At 46.8% G+C, this 22,541-nt stretch overlaps 1 protein-coding gene and 1 pseudogene across 6 annotated transcripts in view; one reads left to right on the top strand and one right to left on the bottom strand.

Annotated features, from left to right (window-relative positions):
* Nucleotides 1–22,384, bottom strand: part of PRPSAP2 (phosphoribosyl pyrophosphate synthetase associated protein 2) — a 44,485-nt gene extending 22,101 nt beyond the window's left edge. The window contains exons 1-7 of one of the 6 annotated variants that reach the window (XM_007448395.1): nucleotides 22,239–22,384; nucleotides 17,727–17,821; nucleotides 17,335–17,485; nucleotides 16,280–16,332; nucleotides 13,698–13,764; nucleotides 10,025–10,197; nucleotides 3,007–3,122 (exon numbers count right to left, since the gene is read on the bottom strand). In XM_007448395.1, coding sequence (XP_007448457.1) covers nucleotides 3,007–3,122; nucleotides 10,025–10,197; nucleotides 13,698–13,764; nucleotides 16,280–16,332; nucleotides 17,335–17,453 — 528 coding nt within the window. In that variant the 5' untranslated portion in view covers nucleotides 17,454–17,485; nucleotides 17,727–17,821; nucleotides 22,239–22,384. Of the gene's footprint in view, nucleotides 1–3,006; nucleotides 3,123–5,371; nucleotides 5,545–9,044; nucleotides 9,104–10,024; nucleotides 10,198–13,697; nucleotides 13,765–16,279; nucleotides 16,333–17,334; nucleotides 17,486–17,726; nucleotides 17,831–22,238 lie in introns of those variants that run through there. The other 5 variants (XM_007448397.1, XM_007448398.1, XM_007448399.1 and 2 more) reach the window with 5 other exon arrangements.
* LOC103084087 (actin-1-like) overlaps nucleotides 22,128–22,541 on the top strand; it is a 5,227-nt pseudogene continuing 4,813 nt past the window's right edge.

Raw genomic sequence — 22,541 nt, 5'->3', positions numbered from 1 at the left:
TGCTGAACCATGAGCAGTTTAAGAGGGTTCAGGTCTGACTTCTTTTCAACAATGAAACCTAAGACGGGATTCTTCAAGTGGCAGGCAGCCTTGCACTGAGGCAGCCGCCTACGTGAAGGGCAATGACCTTGCCCTGACCTCTGGATCAGCGCCAAGGGTGCTGTGGCCTTGACTCACCAGGCCCACAGGGGTCTCTCAAGAGGCGCTCTTGCCATGTACGTCTCTAGATGTCAGCACACAGCACTCCTGGTGTCTTGAGAGGAAACATCCCCCAGACCAAAAGATGAACATTAGCCGAGGGCTTCCCTGGTGGCGCAGTGGTTAAGAATCCGCCTGCCAATGCAGGGGACACGGGTTCGAACCCTGGTCCGGGAAGATCCCACATGCTGCGGAGCAACTAAGCCCGTGCGCCACAACTACTGAGCCCATGCTTGAGAGCCGGCGAGCCACAACTACTGAGCCTGCGTGCTGCAACTACTGAAGCCCACGTGCTGCAACTACTGAAGCCCACGTGCCTAGAGCCCGTACTCTGCAACAAGGGAAGCCACCTCAATGAGAAGCCCGCGCACCGCAATGAAGACTGTTTGCCGCAACTAGAGAAAACCTGCGCGCAGCAACAAAGACCCAACGCAGCCAAAAAAATAAGCTGATAACATAAATAAATTAAAAAAAAAAAAAAAGTACACCGACTGCTCTATTTCTTCCAAAACTAGAGGCATCACTGAGATGGCTCTTCCCGGGACCATGTTGTGTGAAGCCCAGCCTTGCCCTCACGCTCCTCCCTCTGCCTGAGCCCTTTTCCTCCTGTGAGGACAGGAGCTGTGTTTTCACACCCTTTCTCTCTCAACTGAGAATCATATTCAGGTAAATTACATTCATATTGTTTTTTGAATGTATTAGAGTTTATATGTTTCTTGTGCATAACTTTAAAAAAAACAAGTAGAATATTTTCTAGTGCTCCCTTTCAAAAATACTTCAACCCATCTTCACTACTGAGGGCCTACGTTAGTTTCTGGAGGATGGGGAAGGCCTGTACTCTTGACAGAAACTGCTCAGAAATCTACAAACTGCTCTCTTTTAAATACTGTTAAAAGAGTTCTCTGGAAAAGTTATTAAAGAGACAAATAATTCAGGAATTGAGGAAAAGAGCTCCTAAAAAAGCAAAATAGCTAAGCGCATTATAAGTTCACATTTAAAAAGGCTTCTTAAATAATGAGTCACAAAAGTGCTATTATATCCAAGAATAACAAATGTAACTATATTAAAATTACATACGTCTGATTTGCCCCAGGAACACGAGTGATTCAAAATGAGAAGAATCAATCACTGTAATATATCACATTAATAAAATGAAGGAGGGCTTCCCTGGTGGCGCAGTGGTTGAGAGTCCGCCTGCCGATGCCGGGGACGCGGGTTCGTGCCCCAGTCCGGGAAGATCCCACATGCCGCAGAGTGGCTGGGCCCATGAGCCGTGGCCGCTGGGCCTGTGCTCCGCAGCGGGAGAGGCCGCGGCAGTGAGGGGCCCGCGTACCGCACAAAATAAATAAATAAATAAATAAATAAAATGAAGGAAAAGAATCCACGTGACCATCTCAGATGATGCAGAAGAAACATGTGATGAATCCAGCACCGTCTCACGATAAAAACAGAAAACTAGGAATAGAATATGCAGGGGCACTTCCTCAGCATAATAAAAGGCATTAATGAAAAACCTACAGCTCACATCAGACTTGACAGTGAAAGGCTGAAAGCGTTCCACCTAGGAGCAGGAACAAGACACAGATGCCCACATTCAACACTGCTACTCAGCACTGTACTGGAAGCTCTAGCCACAGCTATCAGACAAGAAAAACAGGTTCCCAAGTTAGAAAGGAAGAGGTCAAACTGCGTCCATTCACAGACCATAGATCTTACATGTAGAAAACCCTAGAGAATCCACGTACAACACAAAATACTATTAGAGCTAATAATTGAGTTCAGCAGAGGTGCAGGATCAACACACAAAAGTCAGTTTCGTTTCTATTCACCAGCAGTGAACAGTCCAAAAGGAACAACTCCATTTACAACAGAGCCAAAGAGTAAAATACCTGGGAATAAATTTAACCAAGGAAATTGAGAGAAAGATGAAACAAGATTCAGGAGAGTGGTTCCCTTGGGCGGATGGAGGCAGGAGGATGGGACACAAAAGGACCACATGTGTGGACGTAAGTTATTATGATGATGCTAGTTTTCTTGTTGGGTGGTAGGATCACAGATGCCGACGACCACAGGTGGATGGACAAAGATAAGGCAGGAAGAGGGACACATAAAAGAGGCCCAGGACCACCCATGGACCAATGATGACAGTGAGATATTTGTCACAATCACGACTAGGTGACTCTAGGCACCTGAGATCCAAAAGAAAAAAAAGCAATCTTAACAGCTTAGCAAAAGAAATAAATTGCAGATTAAGAATTTAAAAATACACTGAATTCAGTGCTTTGTGACCACCTAGAGGGGTGGGATAGGGAGGGTGGAAGGGAGACGCAAGAGGGAGGAGATATGGGGATGTATGTATATGTATAGCTGATTCACTTTGTTGTAAGGCGGAAACTAGCACACCATTGTAAAGCGATTATACTACAGTAAAGATGTTTAAAAAAAAAAAATGGTGTGTTAGTTTCAGGTGTACGGCAGGGTGATTCAGTTATGCATATACAGGTATCTATTCTTTTCCAAATTCTTTAATTGGGAGCTTGGGATTGACATATACACACTACTGTATTTAAAATAGATAACCAACAAGGACCTACTGTATAGCACAGGGCACTCTGCTCAGTATTCTGTAATAATCTAAATGGGAAAAGAATTTCAGACTGAAAAAAAAAATACACTGAATTACATTTATAAAGTAAATAGTACTTTAAGCAGAATACATCAAGTTTTAATGCTTCATGGACAGCCCAAGGAAATGGAAAAGCATCTTTCAACCTTAAACAGAATGTTAAAAAGTTTGAGCTAGCTCACCTCTTCTTGAATATACTGTAATAAGAAGGGAGATGCTCTCAAATTATCAACAGGAATATTGAAGAAGCCCTGAATTTCCTTCTGGTGTAAATCCATAGTAATAAGATGAGTCAGACCTTTGAAAATAAAGCAGACACAAACACACGAATCGTTTCATAACCAGTTGCACTGTATGAATAAGTACTACATAAAACAAGACACCATATATAACAAATCACTATTAAAGACTGCTCTCAGCAAAAACTCAGCGTCTTTATTTCTCAGATTTTTTTTTAGTACAATGAGATTATGAGATAAAAGAAAATATAAATATTGGTCTCTGCCCGCCGGTTCCCAGCACAGAGCTCCTAAAACCCTTGCCATTCCCTCAGTGCTAAGAGCACCAGGGGCATCTCTTATTCTAATATCTGGTCTTTGACCCCACCTCTGACACAGAGCTCCTGAAAGCCTTATGAATTCCTTAGTTATAAGAGTACCAAGAGTATCTTTTGTTCTAATGAGGTGACCCAGGATGGGCTCTGGGATGGGGGCCCGTCACCACGATTTTCAGGCTCCCCAACCCCACTCTCAAGAAGGGGAGACGGGCTGGAAATGGAGCTAATGAACGATCACGCCCTTGTGAGGACACCTCCATAAAGTCCCAACAGCGCGGGCTTTGGGAAGCTTCCAGGCGCGTGAACACGGGCACCAGCCCCTCCCCATACCCTGCCCCACGCACCTCTTCCACCCGGATGCCCACCTGGATCCTTTATCATGTCGTTTTATAATAAACCAGTGAACAGTAAGAGAACAGTGTTCCCGAGCTCTGTGAGGAGTTCTAGTAAATTAATCGAACCCAAGAGGAGGTCGTGGGAACCTCTGATTTATAGCCAACTGGTCAGCACAGGTGACAACCTGGACTTGCAGCGAGCGTCTGGGGGAGTCAGGGGAGCAGGCACGTGGGACTGAGCCCTTAACCCATGGGATCTGACGCCATCTCCAGGTACACAGTGTCAGAGTAAAATTGTACGACACCCAGCTGGTGCCCTGGAGAATTGCAAGGTGTAGGGAAACCGCGTACACATTTGGTGACAGAGGTGAAGTGTCCCCTGCGAGGAGTAAAGGAAACTCAGAGGAGGTGGGGAACTGGGTTTCCCCCTCAGAAGGGAAAGACTGGGTGGCTTTTCTTACACAGAGATGCATGGTTTTCACATCAATTTAAAGTCTTAAAACAGCCAAGATCATAGCAATGAAGAAATGTCTCTGATAATTCTATGAGAGTGGATTTCATCTCCCTGAAGTCTTTTCAATAGGCATGACAAAGCCATATCAAGACAAGTATTTGTCTTAATATATTAAGACAAACTGCACAGGCCTATCTGTAATTCGAAAAAATGAAGAATCTTCATCCCATTGGCTCCTTAAAGGATATTTGAAATGGAAATATATATATACATAAACATACATATAATTCAACTGGAAACATTTTTTAAAGCACAACTTGCCCAAATGAACAGGAAAGCAAGCCCGACGGCTCCCCAGGAGCAAGCCCGGGGGAGGGCGGGCGGCCCCCCCAGGAGCAAGCCTGGGGGAGGGTGGGCCTGCTCCCTCTGCCCCCTCCTCCCTCCAGCAGAGCCTCACTGGGTGTGCTCTCCAGGTTGCTGGGGTGCAGGTTCATCCAGGTTTTGTTTTGGTTTTGCCTTCTTTGAAATGCTACAGTAGAAAATTTATTCTGCAGTAAGTGTCTGTGTTAAAATGTAGCGATATGGGGACTTTTATTCTTTTCCCTCTGTGCAAACGCTCTGTGATATGTGCCTTCTATAATCATACACACATACACAGGCACACCTGTGCGCGTGGGCGCAGGCGCGCGCGCGCGCGCGCGCGCGCGCGCGCACACACACACACACACACACACACGAGTAACAACTCTGAAGATTATTTAGAAACAAGGAGGAGAGACTTAGGATGTTACCTAAAAATGCACAACACAAAGTAATTTGTATGGTCTGCAAAGTGTGCCAGTGTGTACTGGGAAAGGGAAGAGACGAAAACAAAAATAGTTGCTGTGTTATTAGAGTTGTTGATTCCAAATGCCTTCTTCCCCATTAAAAACAACCTAAATATGATTGTAACTTGTCATTTCAACATTCATTTTTTAAACAAAGAATTTAGGAAAAAATAAGTTGTTCTCATCAGCTTTGTGTTTAGGGAGTTGGGAACAGGAGAGAACTCTCTCTAATTACAAATTAGCCATCTTAAAGCTGTACCACTATTTCTACTCTGTTCCACATTCTAATTTAGTTAAGACAATGCTTTACAATTTCTCAGATAAAAATAAATCTCCCAGACCCCCAATAAGCCATCAAATATCTGCCTTTCTTACCAGCTTTGCACATCATGGAAGCTAGCAGTTTAGAAACAATGGAGCCTCTCTTTCTCATCTTGCACTGTTTGCTGTAAGGAAAGTAGGGGATCACGCCGATGATGCTTTTGGCACAGGAGGTCTTACACGCGTACACCATGATAAGGAGCTCCATGATGGTGGTGTTCACATCCCTGGAACCCAAGGACAGAAACCAGCAAGGAGAAACGTCATATACACGATGACCTCTCTCGGTTCCAGCTAAGCGTTAGCCATGTGTCACGCCCGCCTCGACCGAGACAGGCTCTAGACACAAAAAAGAAACCACATCCCTCTCTTCTAGGGCCTCCATGAGTCGCCCCCATGCTGCCTCTCAGCCGATGACCCTACTTCCTTTTCCACTGAGAAAAGCACTGTCAGAAAAGAGCCCAGGGCCCCCACTGCCACATGCGCGTGCAGCCCCCAAGTCTGCCTGCCCCGAGCCATTAGCCAGAGACGAACTTTCCACACCAAAGTCACTCTAAAATCAGCCCTCCCGTGACGCAGGGATCCCATCCCCCCTGCCCACTGAAGCAGGGCTCCAGCAATCCGCCCGGCCACCCCATCAGTGTGTCACTCTCCCCTGCTCATACCCATGGGCCATTTCTCCCATTAACAGCAGCTCAGGCCACTTTCCCCACTGCCCCATTACTTGGCTCCCCTGGGCAGCACATCTCAAGACGGTCGTCCACACTTGCTTCCAACTCATCTCTCTCATCCTCTCCCACACACACTCCGGTCCAGGTCACGGATGACCTCCACGTGGCCAAGGCCAACACTGGGTTCTCACTCCACCTCTCTGTCCTCGCCCTGACACACTCCATCACTCCCCCAACCGCTCCCCTCCCGCCCTGCTTCGTTTCCTCTGCTGCTTCCTCGCCTCCCCAGCTTCCTGCCCTGACACCTGATCATTTGTCCTCTTCTGCTGTCTCCTCCCTCACCCCTCGCTTGTGCTTCTCATCCAATTTCAGAGCTTTGTAAATGCTGGAGACTTAAATTTATAGCTCCAGTCCAGGCTTCTCAGGTCCAGACTAACAAATTCAGCTGCTTCTTGACAATTCCACTAGAAAGTCTTGTTAAGACATCTCAAAACGTACCCCAAACTGAACTGCTCTTTGACCGGCAAAGCCTGCCTCGTCATAAACCTCTGCCATCTCAGCTGATGGCGGCAATGCGCCTGCAGTTTACTCAGGACAAAACCCCCAGAGGCGTCCTTAACTGCTCTCCTGTCCAGAGTGACAGCAACCCACCACTGCACTCTGCCCTGGGGCCGAGCCTTGACCCCCCCACAGTGACAGCCCGGCCCGGCAGTCCCTCTGCAGCCCACCCTCTGCACAGCATCCAGCTGGAGCTTAAAGTCAAAGGCAGATCATGCACTCTGCTCAGGAGCCAGCGATAGTTTCCCGCAGATGCCAAGGCCCTGCAATGGCTCCCGAGGCCCCTTCAGGGTCTGGCCCCCCCGCCAGCGCTGCCCTGCACTCCTCCTCCGTGCCCTCCCCTCATGCCAGTCCTCATGCCCACCTGAGGGCCTTCGCTTCAGGGCTCTCTGCCCCTGCCTGGAGTGCCCTCGTCGCCAGCTGGCACCTTCTTCCAGTGTTTGTCAGATGTCACCTCCCCAGCCTGCCCTTTCTCCATCCTTTACCACCGTCACGTCCGACTCCTTGCCATGCTGTTTTGGTTTTTACCCATAGCGCTCATCATCTTCTGAGAAACTAGATAATCTACTTATTCATTTTGTTACCTGCATGTCCTAGAACACAGGCTCCATGAGGACAAAGGATCTGTGAACTATTTTAATCCTTCGCGCATCTCACACACCTGTAACAGTGGCTGGCACACAACAGACATTCAGTAAATGTCTGTGAACGAGCGACTGCGTGCAAGAGTGAGGGAAACACGGAACATTTGGGTGAGGAGGTTCTCTGTTGATACCTAACAACAAGCCTGACATGGGAGGAGTTAAAGTCGCCTTTCAGAAAGCATTCTGTGTGAGAGGTAAGGGCAGGGGAACCAACAGCGGGTGTAAAGTTACACCAAGGTCCCAAACTATACTCCCAGGAACACCATTTTTCTGTGAACTGGTACAAGGCTTTCCATCACTAAATTCAAATAATAACTCGTCTGAATTACAGGAAAAGTTAAGTTAATGGACAGAATTTTCTTAATTTAAAATTTTTCTTATACTTTTAGTGCCTACCACCAGTCTACACTAAGACAAGGTACAAGGTGTATCTGACGACACCAAATCTCAGTGTTAACTGTTTCTTAAAGACCACAATATCCAAGCTTTCTGCAACCTGGACAAGACAAGCCTATGGCACAGTCTGGAGGCACTCCAAAATGAGGCATGTAGAGAAAATTAAGGGAATGGTTTTGGCTAGAGGAATAAGAAAATGACGAGAGGCAGGGGCAGAATGAAAAGAGTATTGAAATGTCCAAAAATAAATGTAAAGGAAGGAAGGAAGGAAGGAATGAATGGAAAGAAATGGAAGGTATAAAAGTACTGCAAACACCCGGGAGCCAGAAGGAAGTCAGCTGTTCTGTGCTCTGCACTTTCCCCTCCTTGATGAGGGCGTGGGCATGGAGAGCGCTCTACCAGCCTGGCGTCTGGCCCGGGAAAGAGAGCAGCAGCAGGGGCAGCACGAACTCTCGTCCCCACAGCCCAGCCCTGCTGAGGGTCCTAAGCGGAGGGAAGACATGAAGCCAGGGCCCCGCCGCAAAGGCCCCACCGCAAAGGCCTGCACACTTGCACTCCAGGACGATGGGATGCAGTGACAGGTCACCTTCGGCTCCTCCTGCCAGAAGAGTCAGGTGGCTTCGAGATTTCATCCCCATGAACCAAAGACCAGGACAGAGATGTTCAAAATTTAAGTGAAAGTTCATGTGTTCCAAGTCTAAATTCTCCCAAAATTTGGCTCGTCTTCACTTTCTTTGGTATTTATTTTACACGTAACCACAAATTTAGCTTGCGGCAATTTTTGGAGTCTCTAGGCTAAAGACTGTTGCACTACACAAACCAATTTCTAGACATTATTAAAAATTGTACTGAGTTAAAAATTTCACCTATAGAGGCCTTGAGGGACACCTGTGGACAGAGTGGCATTTGATCAAAGAGCGGTGCAGACACCCTCGCTGCACTGAATCTTCTATCCCCAGCGTACACATTTGTGACCTCAACAATTTCCAGAACACGCGGCTATCAAACGTCACAGGAGACAGGAACGCACATGCCTTCAACACACCGTCTATCTTCTCAGCTCCTTTAATTTATGCAACAGGACAGTACGTTTAAATTATCTGCAGGAAAAGCTTTAAGAACCCCAAGTAAGCAAATTCCTCTCCTCTCGCCTGTTTTCTTCTTTGGAACTAGAAGAGCTTGCCTACACATTTTATGAAATTCCGGCTACTGAGAGCAAACGTAACAGGCTCTCTTATCATTAAGTGCCTCCACCCCAAAACTTGGTTATTCCCACCCTTGAGAACACTGAAAGAACACAAAAAAAGTCAGCAGCTATGTCAGAAAAATTAGCAGAGTGAGATCATGGCAATTGTAAAACAATCGTAATTCTCCCTGTCTAGGCAACTCTCATTATTCTAAACATTCATGCCCAAACAGAGACCAAAAAGTAACATTTCTGTTGGATAAGTTACTCACTTTGAAACAGTTTGGATGATGAAAACATCTTTCCCCCTCACAGACTCTTGAATTTGTACTCTTGTTTCTGGCAGGAAAAGGGGAAAAGAGAATAAGGGTGAACAAGGCACATAACTTTAAAAAACACACAAAAACCCCTGCAGCACATTCCCCAATGTTGTAAAATATGGACACTGGAACTGTTTCAACACTCACTGGGTTTTCAGTTCTATGAAGGATAACGAACACAGTTCGATCAATCACACCTTTTAAACATGTTAAGTTATATGACATGCTTAAGAAGGAATCACACTTGTCACTTAAAACAAGTAAATATCCCCTCCTCACTTCCTGTACATAAACAGCGAGTGCTGGGGCTGCTCTGAGCCCTATATCCTTACAGGAAATGATAGACTCATTCATTCAACCAGCAACAATTAAGAACCTATTAGGCACAAATGTTAGAATAACATTGTGAAAGTAAAGATAAATAAGGCCCAGTATCCCTACTCTCAAAAAACTTGTGATCAGCCACAAGGAAACAATTAGACAAATCCAGAGTGGGAAATTCCACAAGACAAACTCTTCAAAAAGTCAGTGCTGTGGGGAAAAAAAAGAAAAGGTGAAGGGACTGCCCTAGTCTAGAAGAAAATAAAAAGATATAAAAAACGCCTCACTTGAACCAAGAATCCTGGTTTAAAAAACAAACAAAATTCTTCCCCATTAAAAACAACCTAAATATGATTGTAACTTGTCATTTCAACATTCATTTTTTAAACAAAGAATTTAGGAAAAAATAAGTTGTTCTCATCAGCTTTGTGTTTAGGGAGTTGGGAACAGGAGAGAACTCTCTCTAATTACAAATTAGCCATCTTAAAGCTGTACCACTATTTCTACTCTGTTCCACATTCTAATTTAGTTAAGACAATGCTTTACAATTTCTCAGATAAAAATAAATCTCCCAGACCCCCAATAAGCCATCAAATATCTGCCTTTCTTACCAGCTTTGCACATCATGGAAGCTAGCAGTTTAGAAACAATGGAGCCTCTCTTTCTCATCTTGCACTGTTTGCTGTAAGGAAAGTAGGGGATCACGCCGATGATGCTTTTGGCACAGGAGGTCTTACACGCGTACACCATGATAAGGAGCTCCATGATGGTGGTGTTCACATCCCTGGAACCCAAGGACAGAAACCAGCAAGGAGAAACGTCATATACACGATGACCTCTCTCGGTTCCAGCTAAGCGTTAGCCATGTGTCACGCCCGCCTCGACCGAGACAGGCTCTAGACACAAAAAAGAAACCACATCCCTCTCTTCTAGGGCCTCCATGAGTCGCCCCCATGCTGCCTCTCAGCCGATGACCCTACTTCCTTTTCCACTGAGAAAAGCACTGTCAGAAAAGAGCCCAGGGCCCCCACTGCCACATGCGCGTGCAGCCCCCAAGTCTGCCTGCCCCGAGCCATTAGCCAGAGACGAACTTTCCACACCAAAGTCACTCTAAAATCAGCCCTCCCGTGACGCAGGGATCCCATCCCCCCTGCCCACTGAAGCAGGGCTCCAGCAATCCGCCCGGCCACCCCATCAGTGTGTCACTCTCCCCTGCTCATACCCATGGGCCATTTCTCCCATTAACAGCAGCTCAGGCCACTTTCCCCACTGCCCCATTACTTGGCTCCCCTGGGCAGCACATCTCAAGACGGTCGTCCACACTTGCTTCCAACTCATCTCTCTCATCCTCTCCCACACACACTCCGGTCCAGGTCACGGATGACCTCCACGTGGCCAAGGCCAACACTGGGTTCTCACTCCACCTCTCTGTCCTCGCCCTGACACACTCCATCACTCCCCCAACCGCTCCCCTCCCGCCCTGCTTCGTTTCCTCTGCTGCTTCCTCGCCTCCCCAGCTTCCTGCCCTGACACCTGATCATTTGTCCTCTTCTGCTGTCTCCTCCCTCACCCCTCGCTTGTGCTTCTCATCCAATTTCAGAGCTTTGTAAATGCTGGAGACTTAAATTTATAGCTCCAGTCCAGGCTTCTCAGGTCCAGACTAACAAATTCAGCTGCTTCTTGACAATTCCACTAGAAAGTCTTGTTAAGACATCTCAAAACGTACCCCAAACTGAACTGCTCTTTGACCGGCAAAGCCTGCCTCGTCATAAACCTCTGCCATCTCAGCTGATGGCGGCAATGCGCCTGCAGTTTACTCAGGACAAAACCCCCAGAGGCGTCCTTAACTGCTCTCCTGTCCAGAGTGACAGCAACCCACCACTGCACTCTGCCCTGGGGCCGAGCCTTGACCCCCCCACAGTGACAGCCCGGCCCGGCAGTCCCTCTGCAGCCCACCCTCTGCACAGCATCCAGCTGGAGCTTAAAGTCAAAGGCAGATCATGCACTCTGCTCAGGAGCCAGCGATAGTTTCCCGCAGATGCCAAGGCCCTGCAATGGCTCCCGAGGCCCCTTCAGGGTCTGGCCCCCCCGCCAGCGCTGCCCTGCACTCCTCCTCCGTGCCCTCCCCTCATGCCAGTCCTCATGCCCACCTGAGGGCCTTCGCTTCAGGGCTCTCTGCCCCTGCCTGGAGTGCCCTCGTCGCCAGCTGGCACCTTCTTCCAGTGTTTGTCAGATGTCACCTCCCCAGCCTGCCCTTTCTCCATCCTTTACCACCGTCACGTCCGACTCCTTGCCATGCTGTTTTGGTTTTTACCCATAGCGCTCATCATCTTCTGAGAAACTAGATAATCTACTTATTCATTTTGTTACCTGCATGTCCTAGAACACAGGCTCCATGAGGACAAAGGATCTGTGAACTATTTTAATCCTTCGCGCATCTCACACACCTGTAACAGTGGCTGGCACACAACAGACATTCAGTAAATGTCTGTGAACGAGCGACTGCGTGCAAGAGTGAGGGAAACACGGAACATTTGGGTGAGGAGGTTCTCTGTTGATACCTAACAACAAGCCTGACATGGGAGGAGTTAAAGTCGCCTTTCAGAAAGCATTCTGTGTGAGAGGTAAGGGCAGGGGAACCAACAGCGGGTGTAAAGTTACACCAAGGTCCCAAACTATACTCCCAGGAACACCATTTTTCTGTGAACTGGTACAAGGCTTTCCATCACTAAATTCAAATAATAACTCGTCTGAATTACAGGAAAAGTTAAGTTAATGGACAGAATTTTCTTAATTTAAAATTTTTCTTATACTTTTAGTGCCTACCACCAGTCTACACTAAGACAAGGTACAAGGTGTATCTGACGACACCAAATCTCAGTGTTAACTGTTTCTTAAAGACCACAATATCCAAGCTTTCTGCAACCTGGACAAGACAAGCCTATGGCACAGTCTGGAGGCACTCCAAAATGAGGCATGTAGAGAAAATTAAGGGAATGGTTTTGGCTAGAGGAATAAGAAAATGACGAGAGGCAGGGGCAGAATGAAAAGAGTATTGAAATGTCCAAAAATAAATGTAAAGGAAGGAAGGAAGGAAGGAATGAATGGAAAGAAATGGAAGGTATAAAAGTACTGCAAACACCCGGGAGCCAGAAGGAAGTCAGCTGTTCTGTGCTCTGCACTTTCCCCTCCTTGATGAGGGCGTGGGCATGGAGAGCGCTCTACCAGCCTGGCGTCTGGCCCGGGAAAGAGAGCAGCAGCAGGGGCAGCACGAACTCTCGTCCCCACAGCCCAGCCCTGCTGAGGGTCCTAAGCGGAGGGAAGACATGAAGCCAGGGCCCCGCCGCAAAGGCCCCACCGCAAAGGCCTGCACACTTGCACTCCAGGACGATGGGATGCAGTGACAGGTCACCTTCGGCTCCTCCTGCCAGAAGAGTCAGGTGGCTTCGAGATTTCATCCCCATGAACCAAAGACCAGGACAGAGATGTTCAAAATTTAAGTGAAAGTTCATGTGTTCCAAGTCTAAATTCTCCCAAAATTTGGCTCGTCTTCACTTTCTTTGGTATTTATTTTACACGTAACCACAAATTTAGCTTGCGGCAATTTTTGGAGTCTCTAGGCTAAAGACTGTTGCACTACACAAACCAATTTCTAGACATTATTAAAAATTGTACTGAGTTAAAAATTTCACCTATAGAGGCCTTGAGGGACACCTGTGGACAGAGTGGCATTTGATCAAAGAGCGGTGCAGACACCCTCGCTGCACTGAATCTTCTATCCCCAGCGTACACATTTGTGACCTCAACAATTTCCAGAACACGCGGCTATCAAACGTCACAGGAGACAGGAACGCACATGCCTTCAACACACCGTCTATCTTCTCAGCTCCTTTAATTTATGCAACAGGACAGTACGTTTAAATTATCTGCAGGAAAAGCTTTAAGAACCCCAAGTAAGCAAATTCCTCTCCTCTCGCCTGTTTTCTTCTTTGGAACTAGAAGAGCTTGCCTACACATTTTATGAAATTCCGGCTACTGAGAGCAAACGTAACAGGCTCTCTTATCATTAAGTGCCTCCACCCCAAAACTTGGTTATTCCCACCCTTGAGAACACTGAAAGAACACAAAAAAAGTCAGCAGCTATGTCAGAAAAATTAGCAGAGTGAGATCATGGCAATTGTAAAACAATCGTAATTCTCCCTGTCTAGGCAACTCTCATTATTCTAAACATTCATGCCCAAACAGAGACCAAAAAGTAACATTTCTGTTGGATAAGTTACTCACTTTGAAACAGTTTGGATGATGAAAACATCTTTCCCCCTCACAGACTCTTGAATTTGTACTCTTGTTTCTGGCAGGAAAAGGGGAAAAGAGAATAAGGGTGAACAAGGCACATAACTTTAAAAAACACACAAAAACCCCTGCAGCACATTCCCCAATGTTGTAAAATATGGACACTGGAACTGTTTCAACACTCACTGGGTTTTCAGTTCTATGAAGGATAACGAACACAGTTCGATCAATCACACCTTTTAAACATGTTAAGTTATATGACATGCTTAAGAAGGAATCACACTTGTCACTTAAAACAAGTAAATATCCCCTCCTCACTTCCTGTACATAAACAGCGAGTGCTGGGGCTGCTCTGAGCCCTATATCCTTACAGGAAATGATAGACTCATTCATTCAACCAGCAACAATTAAGAACCTATTAGGCACAAATGTTAGAATAACATTGTGAAAGTAAAGATAAATAAGGCCCAGTATCCCTACTCTCAAAAAACTTGTGATCAGCCACAAGGAAACAATTAGACAAATCCAGAGTGGGAAATTCCACAAGACAAACTCTTCAAAAAGTCAGTGCTGTGGGGAAAAAAAAGAAAAGGTGAAGGGACTGCCCTAGTCTAGAAGAAAATAAAAAGATATAAAAAACGCCTCACTTGAACCAAGAATCCTGGTTTAAAAAACAAACAAAATGGACTTCCCTGGTGGCTCAGTGGTTAAGAATCCGCCTGCCAATGCAGGGGACACGGGTTCGAGTCCTGGTCCAGGAAGATCCCACATGCCGTGGAGCAACTAAGCCCATGCGCCACAACTACTGAGCCTGCGCTCTAGAGCCCGCAAGCCAGAATGACTGAGCCCATGTGCCACAACTACTGAGCCTGCGCTCTAGAGCCCGCAAGCCACAACTACTGAGCCCATGTGCCTAGAGCCTGTGCTCCGCAACAAGAGAAGAGAAGCCACCGCAATGAGAAGACTGCGCACCGCAACAAAGACCCCCACGCAGCCAAAAATAAAAAAACAAATAAATAAATTTATAAAAACAAAAACAAAAAACAGCTAGGACAACTAGGAAAATTAGAACGTACATTAGCTATTAGATGATAGAGAATTATCATTAATCTCTTTAATGTGGCAATGTAGCGTATCTACATGGGAGAAAGTCCCCCTTAGGAGACACATGGTCAAGTATTCAGGGGTTAAGTGTCAATGTCTGCAACTCAGTTCCAAATGGTCCCACAAACACACATTCATACAGCAAAGTGTCACCTGCTGAATCTGGGTGGTACTCATTCACATGGGTATTCATGGCACTACTCTTTCATATTTTTTATAGGTTTGAACATTTTCATTAGAAATGTTGGAAAAAATAGAGTACATGTTTACAAAAAAGTGTGGTACCATGGAAAGAAAACGAGCTTTAGAGACAGGGAGATTGAGCTTTGAATCCCGACTCTGTTCCCTCTGGGGCCTCGATCCTAACATCACCCCTGAGCTCAGTTCCTCAGTACCTGGCAATGGTAAGGACTCTAGAGACGTTAGTTCCCTGCTTCCTTCCCCTCGTTCATGAACCCGGAGGGTGGACAGGCTCCTCCTGAGTCTTCCGCCACCAGCCTCCCTCAGCCCCCCTTCTACACTAGACAATGGACTCCATCCAGGTCCCTTTAGCAGCAAAATCTTCTCCAAACTCCCTGTGTATTTCCCTCAATTATACTTTTTTCCCACTGAAGCCACATGGGGGATATTGGGAGACAGGGAAAAGGAGGCAGTAATGGAGAAATAAATAGGGGAAGAGCAAATTTGTGCCTTTTCATCTAAGTGTCTTGCAAGCTCTCTAATATTTAAGTATTAGACAAAATCCTGCAGTGGAAAAGGAGAGGGAACCAGTGTTTACTGAGTGCCTACTATGTGCCAAAAACTGTGTTAGGCACACAAATTATCCCACTTAATCCTCAGAACAGCCCGAATTATTTGCAGTTTAGACAGCTAAAGTAACTTGCCAAGGAGAAGCTGTCTGACTCTTACACCTATGCAGGTCATCTGTCGCTCCTGCTAGAATAACTTCAAACATCCGCCATTTCTACAGAAAGTACAAAGGCTAAATAACATGTGATTTTCACAACTTGAGGTGTCTATACAACATCATAAATCAGTTAGCAAAAAGCACTTCCTGACATGACATCATGGAGTCTAGCCCAAGGCAGTGCAGGCTGGGGAAAAGAACACCCTCCACCTGATACCGTGGCTACACAGGGCACACGCACTCCGCCCGAGGGGACGGATTCAACCAAGCGCTGAGCTAATGCTTCCTGCGGTTGAACAGCTTGGTCACGCACCCACGCAGCTGTTATCGGATGACGTCTAAGGACTAGACTTTAAGCCCCCAGATGTGACTGCCCCAGAGTTCTCTATCGAGCTGGTGTTAGTGGGAACACCGCGCTCGCCCACCTTGCCTGCCTGCCTTCCTGCTGGCGGAACTAACTGGACACTGATGCCGACTGTTTCAGCTACGGAGGATGAGGGACTGGGCCAGCACGGCACGTACCACAAAAAGGCCACCGTCACAAAAGCACAGGATCACTCACCTCTGTCAGGCTCCTGATAAACTTGCACTTTGCCCATCTCCACCCCCAGCCGCCTAGAGAAGAGAAAGACGGAAAACGCTGAAAAAGTAATAGAACAGATGCAACATCTTTACTATTAAGGATGATTTAGAAATTGATAAAAATAAAACAAATTTTTAAAAATAGAGGTATTCCTATTACGAGATTTAAAGTGGACGTAGAATTGTTCACTCACCTAACCCATCACATCCCCACCCTATGCCAACCCAAGAAGGCCTCTCAACCCTGTCCTGGTTCTCCAGGGTCCTGGTTCTCTGTCCTGGGCTCCCTGCCCTCCAGCCACAGTGCAGGCGTCTCAGCTCTGGCTAAACCCCTCTAGCACCTTAGCCTAATCGCATTATATTCACATATGCCCTCCCCTTTCGAGCGCTCAATCCTTGCCCTGCTGTTCCCTCTGCCTGGAGGGCTCTGCCCCAGACCTTCACTTGGGGCCTATTCAGGTTTCTCAATTCACATTCCATCCCCAGGGTTTAAAGGCACGTGAGCACTAAGACAGAACAACCTGCCCTTGCCTCTCCATTCTCCCGCATTTACCACCATCTGAAGTGATCCTGTTTGTTTGTTTGGCTGACTTGCTTCTTGCCTGGCCCCTCTACTAAAGAAGGAAGGGTTCTGACTGGCTTGTTCACTGTTACTCCCCAGTATCTAGATCAAGGTCTGGTACACAGTAGGGGTTCAATATTTATTTAATAAATAACTAAAATTATACTGAACTGTAATCTATAAACTATCTTCATATAGTATATACCCTTCATTGTTCTTTATACTCAAAAAATTCTATACATATGTAGCACCTAACACAAGCTCTGGCACTCAGGAGTCACTCAATAAATGTCTGCTGAATGAACGTGTAGGAGTGACAACAGTTTACAAGAAGGTGAGCCTTTAATACACAGATGATGAGCAGATTAACTATAAAAAATCTGCTTTCAAATTTAACTATCAGTGCCAATCCGTTTATCAAATGTAAAACACCACATAATGAGTACAGATTTTAATACTATGATTATACTCACTCAGCGATTTTCTTTGAAAGCTCCATACACGATGAATTAGAATTTGCCGAAAACAACACCAGACCCCCTTTGGTTATGTTCATCTTGGCTTCTGATTCAGGTGGCGCCACACAAAACATCAAAACCTTCTTGGTTTTCCAATTCTCAGAGCCTGGAAAGATACAAAATATATTAAGAACTGTCATATGATATGAAATACACCTGAAAAATTTTTAATAGCAAGTGACTTAAGCTAAAGGAAATTAGTTTTACCATGATGGAGTCTTTTATATTAAACATGTATACAGACAAATAGAAAGTCTATTTGAGTTTTAGGGTCCCAAATTTATGGAAAGATGCTATCATATGACTCAATTATTTTCATGACCACTGGGAATAAATGATAAACTTACAAGAAAGGTGGAGCTGAAGAGCTCAGTGTTTTACTGTTTGCTGCTTAAAGTCAATTATGACAACCTCCTTTTAGTCTCTGACAACAAAATTCCTCCTGGATTAACACACAGAAAAATGGCAAAGCCATTAGCAAGGACAAGGACTGACTGATCCTTAAACAATGAATAAAAAACCCGTCCGTGCCCAGCTTTCCCTGTAATGCCTGTTCACCATGAAACCTCCCCCTGGCCTTGCAGCTGCCCCAGGTCCTGTCTAAGCCTGACCTTGTCATCTGCATTTTTCCTCAACTGGAACACAAGGTTGACCAGGTAACAATAACCTTGAAGGAAAGTGACTCAGCCACGCAACTGACCAGCAGCAGGGCACAGACAGAAAGAGCCTGGCCTGGGCTTCCCTGGTGGCGCAGTGGTTGAGAGTCCGCCTGCCGATGCAGGGGACGCGGGTTCGTGCCCCGGTCCGGGAGGATCCCACGTGCCGTGGAGCGGCTGGGCCCGTGAGCCGTGGCCGCTGAGCCTGCGCGTCCGGAGCCTGTGCTCCGCAACGGGAGGGGCCACAACAGTGAGAGGCCCGCGTACCGCAAAAAAAAAAAGAAAGAGCCTGGCCTACAGGTCATCAGAACCCTCCATGCCCTCCTCCTCCTCTGGGCACTCTCTGGGTTGAGTGTCCTTATGGAGAAAGGCAGGCACGGGTTAGATGCAGGAGCAACAATCCACTAGGCCTTCGGGGACGGAGGCGCCTTCCCAGCAAGCCCACTGCATTTCCCCAGTCATATGTTTACATGGGTGGTTCTGGGAAGGCTGGTGGACAGGAGCAAAAGGCTGAAGCCAATTATCTTATTTGTTACTCTTAACTTTTTAAGACACCCATCATGTCCTTTTTAACTGCTGCCAGTGTTCCCTGGTGCAGGAACGCCACACTCAGCAGGTCACCAACCCAAAGAGGCCTCCTTATGCATGTGTGTGTCTCTCTCTGCAGTAACTGCCAGTGGGGGTCAGTGGGTCATAGGTGGGTCACTCACGGTCCCCCACACAGGCTAGGAGAGCACATTTCCTCTTCAGAGGCATCCCTCAATGGGAAACACAGGCCACCCCAATGCACTTGACCTAAAGCCTATGAATTACAAACAGAAATGTATGAACAGCTAGCCAAAGCCCTAAGGAGACCAAGAAGGACCATTGGTGTGTACCATGGAAAGTGGCTTTGGAGCAGGGATCAGCAAAGTACAGCCCACGGGCCAAAACAGGTTATTTCTGTAAATAAAACTGTATTGGAACACAGCCATTCTCACTGGAACACTGCCATGCTCACTGTCTACAAGTTGTCTTGTGGATGAAGTGGTAGAATTAAGCATGGGCTGCAAAGCCTAAAATATTACCTGGCCCTCTACAGAAAAAGTGTGCCGAGCCAGCTTTACAGCATAGCGTGGGGCAGGGTGACTGGTGCAAAGGAAAGAAATAATATTTAACCATCAACACTCGAGTTGGAGGAGATCCTAGGTGTCTTCTAACACCCACCCCTCAACTCTTCTATGCCTGTGTTTAGTAACAGAGTCTGGAAAAGGAAACCACAACAAAAATAAAACTCATTCTCCTGTAGCTGTGAATACAGGCTTTGGAGTCAAACCCAGGTTTGCATCTCAGCTCCTACTTCCCCTTAACTCACTGTGAGGCCTCGCGTAAATTAGTCACTCTCAGCTTCCGCCCCCTCATCCATGCAACTGCGAATACTGACCTTACAGGGTCACTGTAAGATTAGTTCCTGTACGGCACTTAACACAGTGCCCCACATACAGGATACGCATGGTAAATGGAAGCTCTGATGAGTCAACTTGTTAATATTTTGGTTATCTACCAAATGAGTACATAATATGCATGGGATGGCCACTTTTTTACATCCCCTAACCTTCAAATTAAGAAGCTTCTTAAAGGACAACAGTGTTCTTGAGAGGACGTTCTTGAGAGAACACTGAGAATCAAACTATCTGAGGGGAAGGAAGAGATCTTGGAAGTAACATCTCTAGGACTCCTACCAAGGAGCCACTCCAGATACCTGAACAGCCCCAGGCCTGATGCCCACATCCTGAGGGTCCAGCCTTAGAACACGCAGATTCCTCTCCCAGCAGCCTCCCCCTCCTGAGCCTTGTCTTTTCTTTGAAGATTTACGGGAAACCCCGAATTCCTTCTCCCCGGGGCAGTCCTCGACCTATCTCAAGATGGCTCTCTTGCCTCTGTGTATTCTCTTTTCCTGGAACCTTTCATTAATGGTCATGGTTTAAATGGCCTTCATCACTGACTATGGTCTCTAGGGTTTCAGTCTCCAGATACCAGGTTTCAATAATGGAAACCTAACCTAAGACCTCAAAATGGCACAGGCTGGGAGTCCCTTTGGAAACAGTCATCAGTATAGTCATGTTCTGTGACTACCCATCTCACAAGTCGGTCAAACAATAAAACTGGTTGCTAGCTTTAGTTCTCCTTTTCCTATTGGAAATTCAAGTTGTGCTCTTTACCAAGCTTTAAGAAAAGAGTTTTAAAGATTATCCTCGTAAACAAGATAGTCACCAGCATGGGGCTGGCAGAAGGCTCATTACTACAAGGCTATAGTGTGAAATGGAGAGTAAAGAGAACATTCCCATTTTCCCCCCATAAACTACAGTTGCTTTTACATTTATCCTAAATTCACTCTAGAATGTGTGAAAATTATATACAACACATGAAACCACAGCCTTTTCAGAGAATCTCAGAACCTTGCGAAAAGACTCATGAAGGAAACCACTTTGAAAGACCACTCGCTTTGCAAGTGCTGGCAGTCATTTCAAAACGACTCGTGCACATCTCAGATGAGTAAGGCTGGCATCAAAGTGGGTTGCTTTCCATCTAGTGCGTCTGCTGTGTAAATACCTGCCATCTAAAGATGGCTAGAGTCACAGTGTGAAGACCTGATTTGCCTCCCCTGGTTACCAGCTACGAGTCCTTGGCCTTCCCCTTCCCGACAGCAGAGATAGATGCTTGGTTAAAAACAGCTTCCCTAAAAACAAAAACAAAAACAAAAAACAGCTTCCCTCACCAGAATTTAAGGTCCAGGACAGCAGAGATTTTTTCCACTATTATTTTCTCTGCTGTACACCCAGGGCCTAGAATAGTACCTGGCAGAGGGAGAGGCTTAACAAATGTTCGTCAAATAACAAATGTTCATGGAATAAAGCCTGACCTCACTGAGTTGCAATGATTAACACATGGAGTTGAAAGAAGCCTGCAAACTAAAAGGTGTCAGAAAGTATAAAGAATTATTATTTTTATTAGTGATGTACCTCACTCAAAGAAAACTTGCTTTTTCGGGGTCAGTATTGAAGAGAATTAGAAGGGTGAAGCCTAGATGTAACTAATCCTCCAGGCCTCTGTGACCCCAGGCACTTGGCTATCTCTTCATCAGAATGTTTTCTTTCGGCTAAATACCATTTTCTGAGCGCTCTGAATTCTTATGACAATTCAATAAAGCAGGTACTACAAGTTCCCTCTGAGACACGGGATAAGTGATGCTTGAAGATGAAGACACCTCAAGGCTGCCCACCTGGAAGCAGCAGACACCAGCTCAGCTTCAGCCTGTCTCCCAACACCACGGAGAGTGACCCGACACCCCGCATTTCAGGGGGAAGCCCGACAAACACCCAGATTTAGAAAAATGTGCGTAGTAAACACGCCTTGTTTGGAAAACAATTTATATCACGTGTCAAAGAAAGAACACATAACTCTGATTCAGTATTTCCCCTTTGGAGAATTTATCCTACGGAAAGAAAAAAAGCTCAATGATGGTCACTGCATGGTTTTTCTAAGAGGAAGAACAATGAACATATGCAAAAGTTACATAATGGGGTAATTAAGTAAAACTCTGAATATACATTCAATACAATAAAAACGGTAAATATCCGGGACTGTACGAAAGTGCTTACGTTAAGAGCAGAACTGCACCTCCTCCAACCCAAACTGGGTAATAATGGTACAGACGAGGTCGGGATAGGAATACGGACAAGAAGGGTAGGACTTCGTGGGGTTCAATAATGTGGGTGTATCACTTATATTTGTGCATGGAACAGTTTTAAACATCATAAATCACATTTTCTCACACCCCAAATCCCCATACCGAATTTCCCATTCCTTGCAAAAGCTAAACACCCAAACCGCGTCAATATTAATAAAAGGTGGGAAAAGTCGGTATCATCACTGTGCAGTACTGCTGGAAACCATTTAAAAGCAGAAGAAAGCCTTAGAGCTACATCCCTGTCCTCATTCAAGCTCCGCGGGGCAACAGAAAGGCCCGCGCCGCAAGGCCAGCCCAGCACCGCCACGGTCTGCGCGTGAGGCTGGGCTTCCGCCCGCAGCCGCAGGTCCCGTACCGGCCGGATGGGCCGCGCGCCAGGCCCGCGCACCCCGACGAACCGGACCGGGCTGATGTGCCCCGCAGGGCCGGCCCGCCGGCCGCGCCACCACCGTCGCCGGCTCCCGCCCGCCTACCTGGCCCCGACCCCAGCCCCGGCCCCGCCGCAGCCTCCGCTGCCGAATGAAGAAAGCGCCGGAGCACAGGCGGCCTCTCCAAAAGCAAAATGGCGACTCAAATCCGAGAACTGCGTCCGCAGCGAATGCGAGGCCTGTGGGCGGGGCCGCTCAAGGGGGCGGGGCCGCGTGGGGCGGGGCCTCAGGAGCGACCATCCGTGTGAGGGGTGGGGCAGGGAAGGGGCCCACAGAGGGGAGGCGCGGGGCCCTCTAGTCTAGCTGGAATACACCAGGCCGGACGAGGCCACTGAGCTGAAGGCCATC

This window comes from Lipotes vexillifer, unplaced genomic scaffold (assembly GCF_000442215.2).
Source record: "Lipotes vexillifer unplaced genomic scaffold, Lipotes_vexillifer_v1.1 scaffold533, whole genome shotgun sequence".
Taxonomy (NCBI): domain Eukaryota; kingdom Metazoa; phylum Chordata; class Mammalia; order Artiodactyla; family Lipotidae; genus Lipotes; species Lipotes vexillifer.
This window is presented reverse-complemented; position numbering and strand designations above follow the sequence as displayed.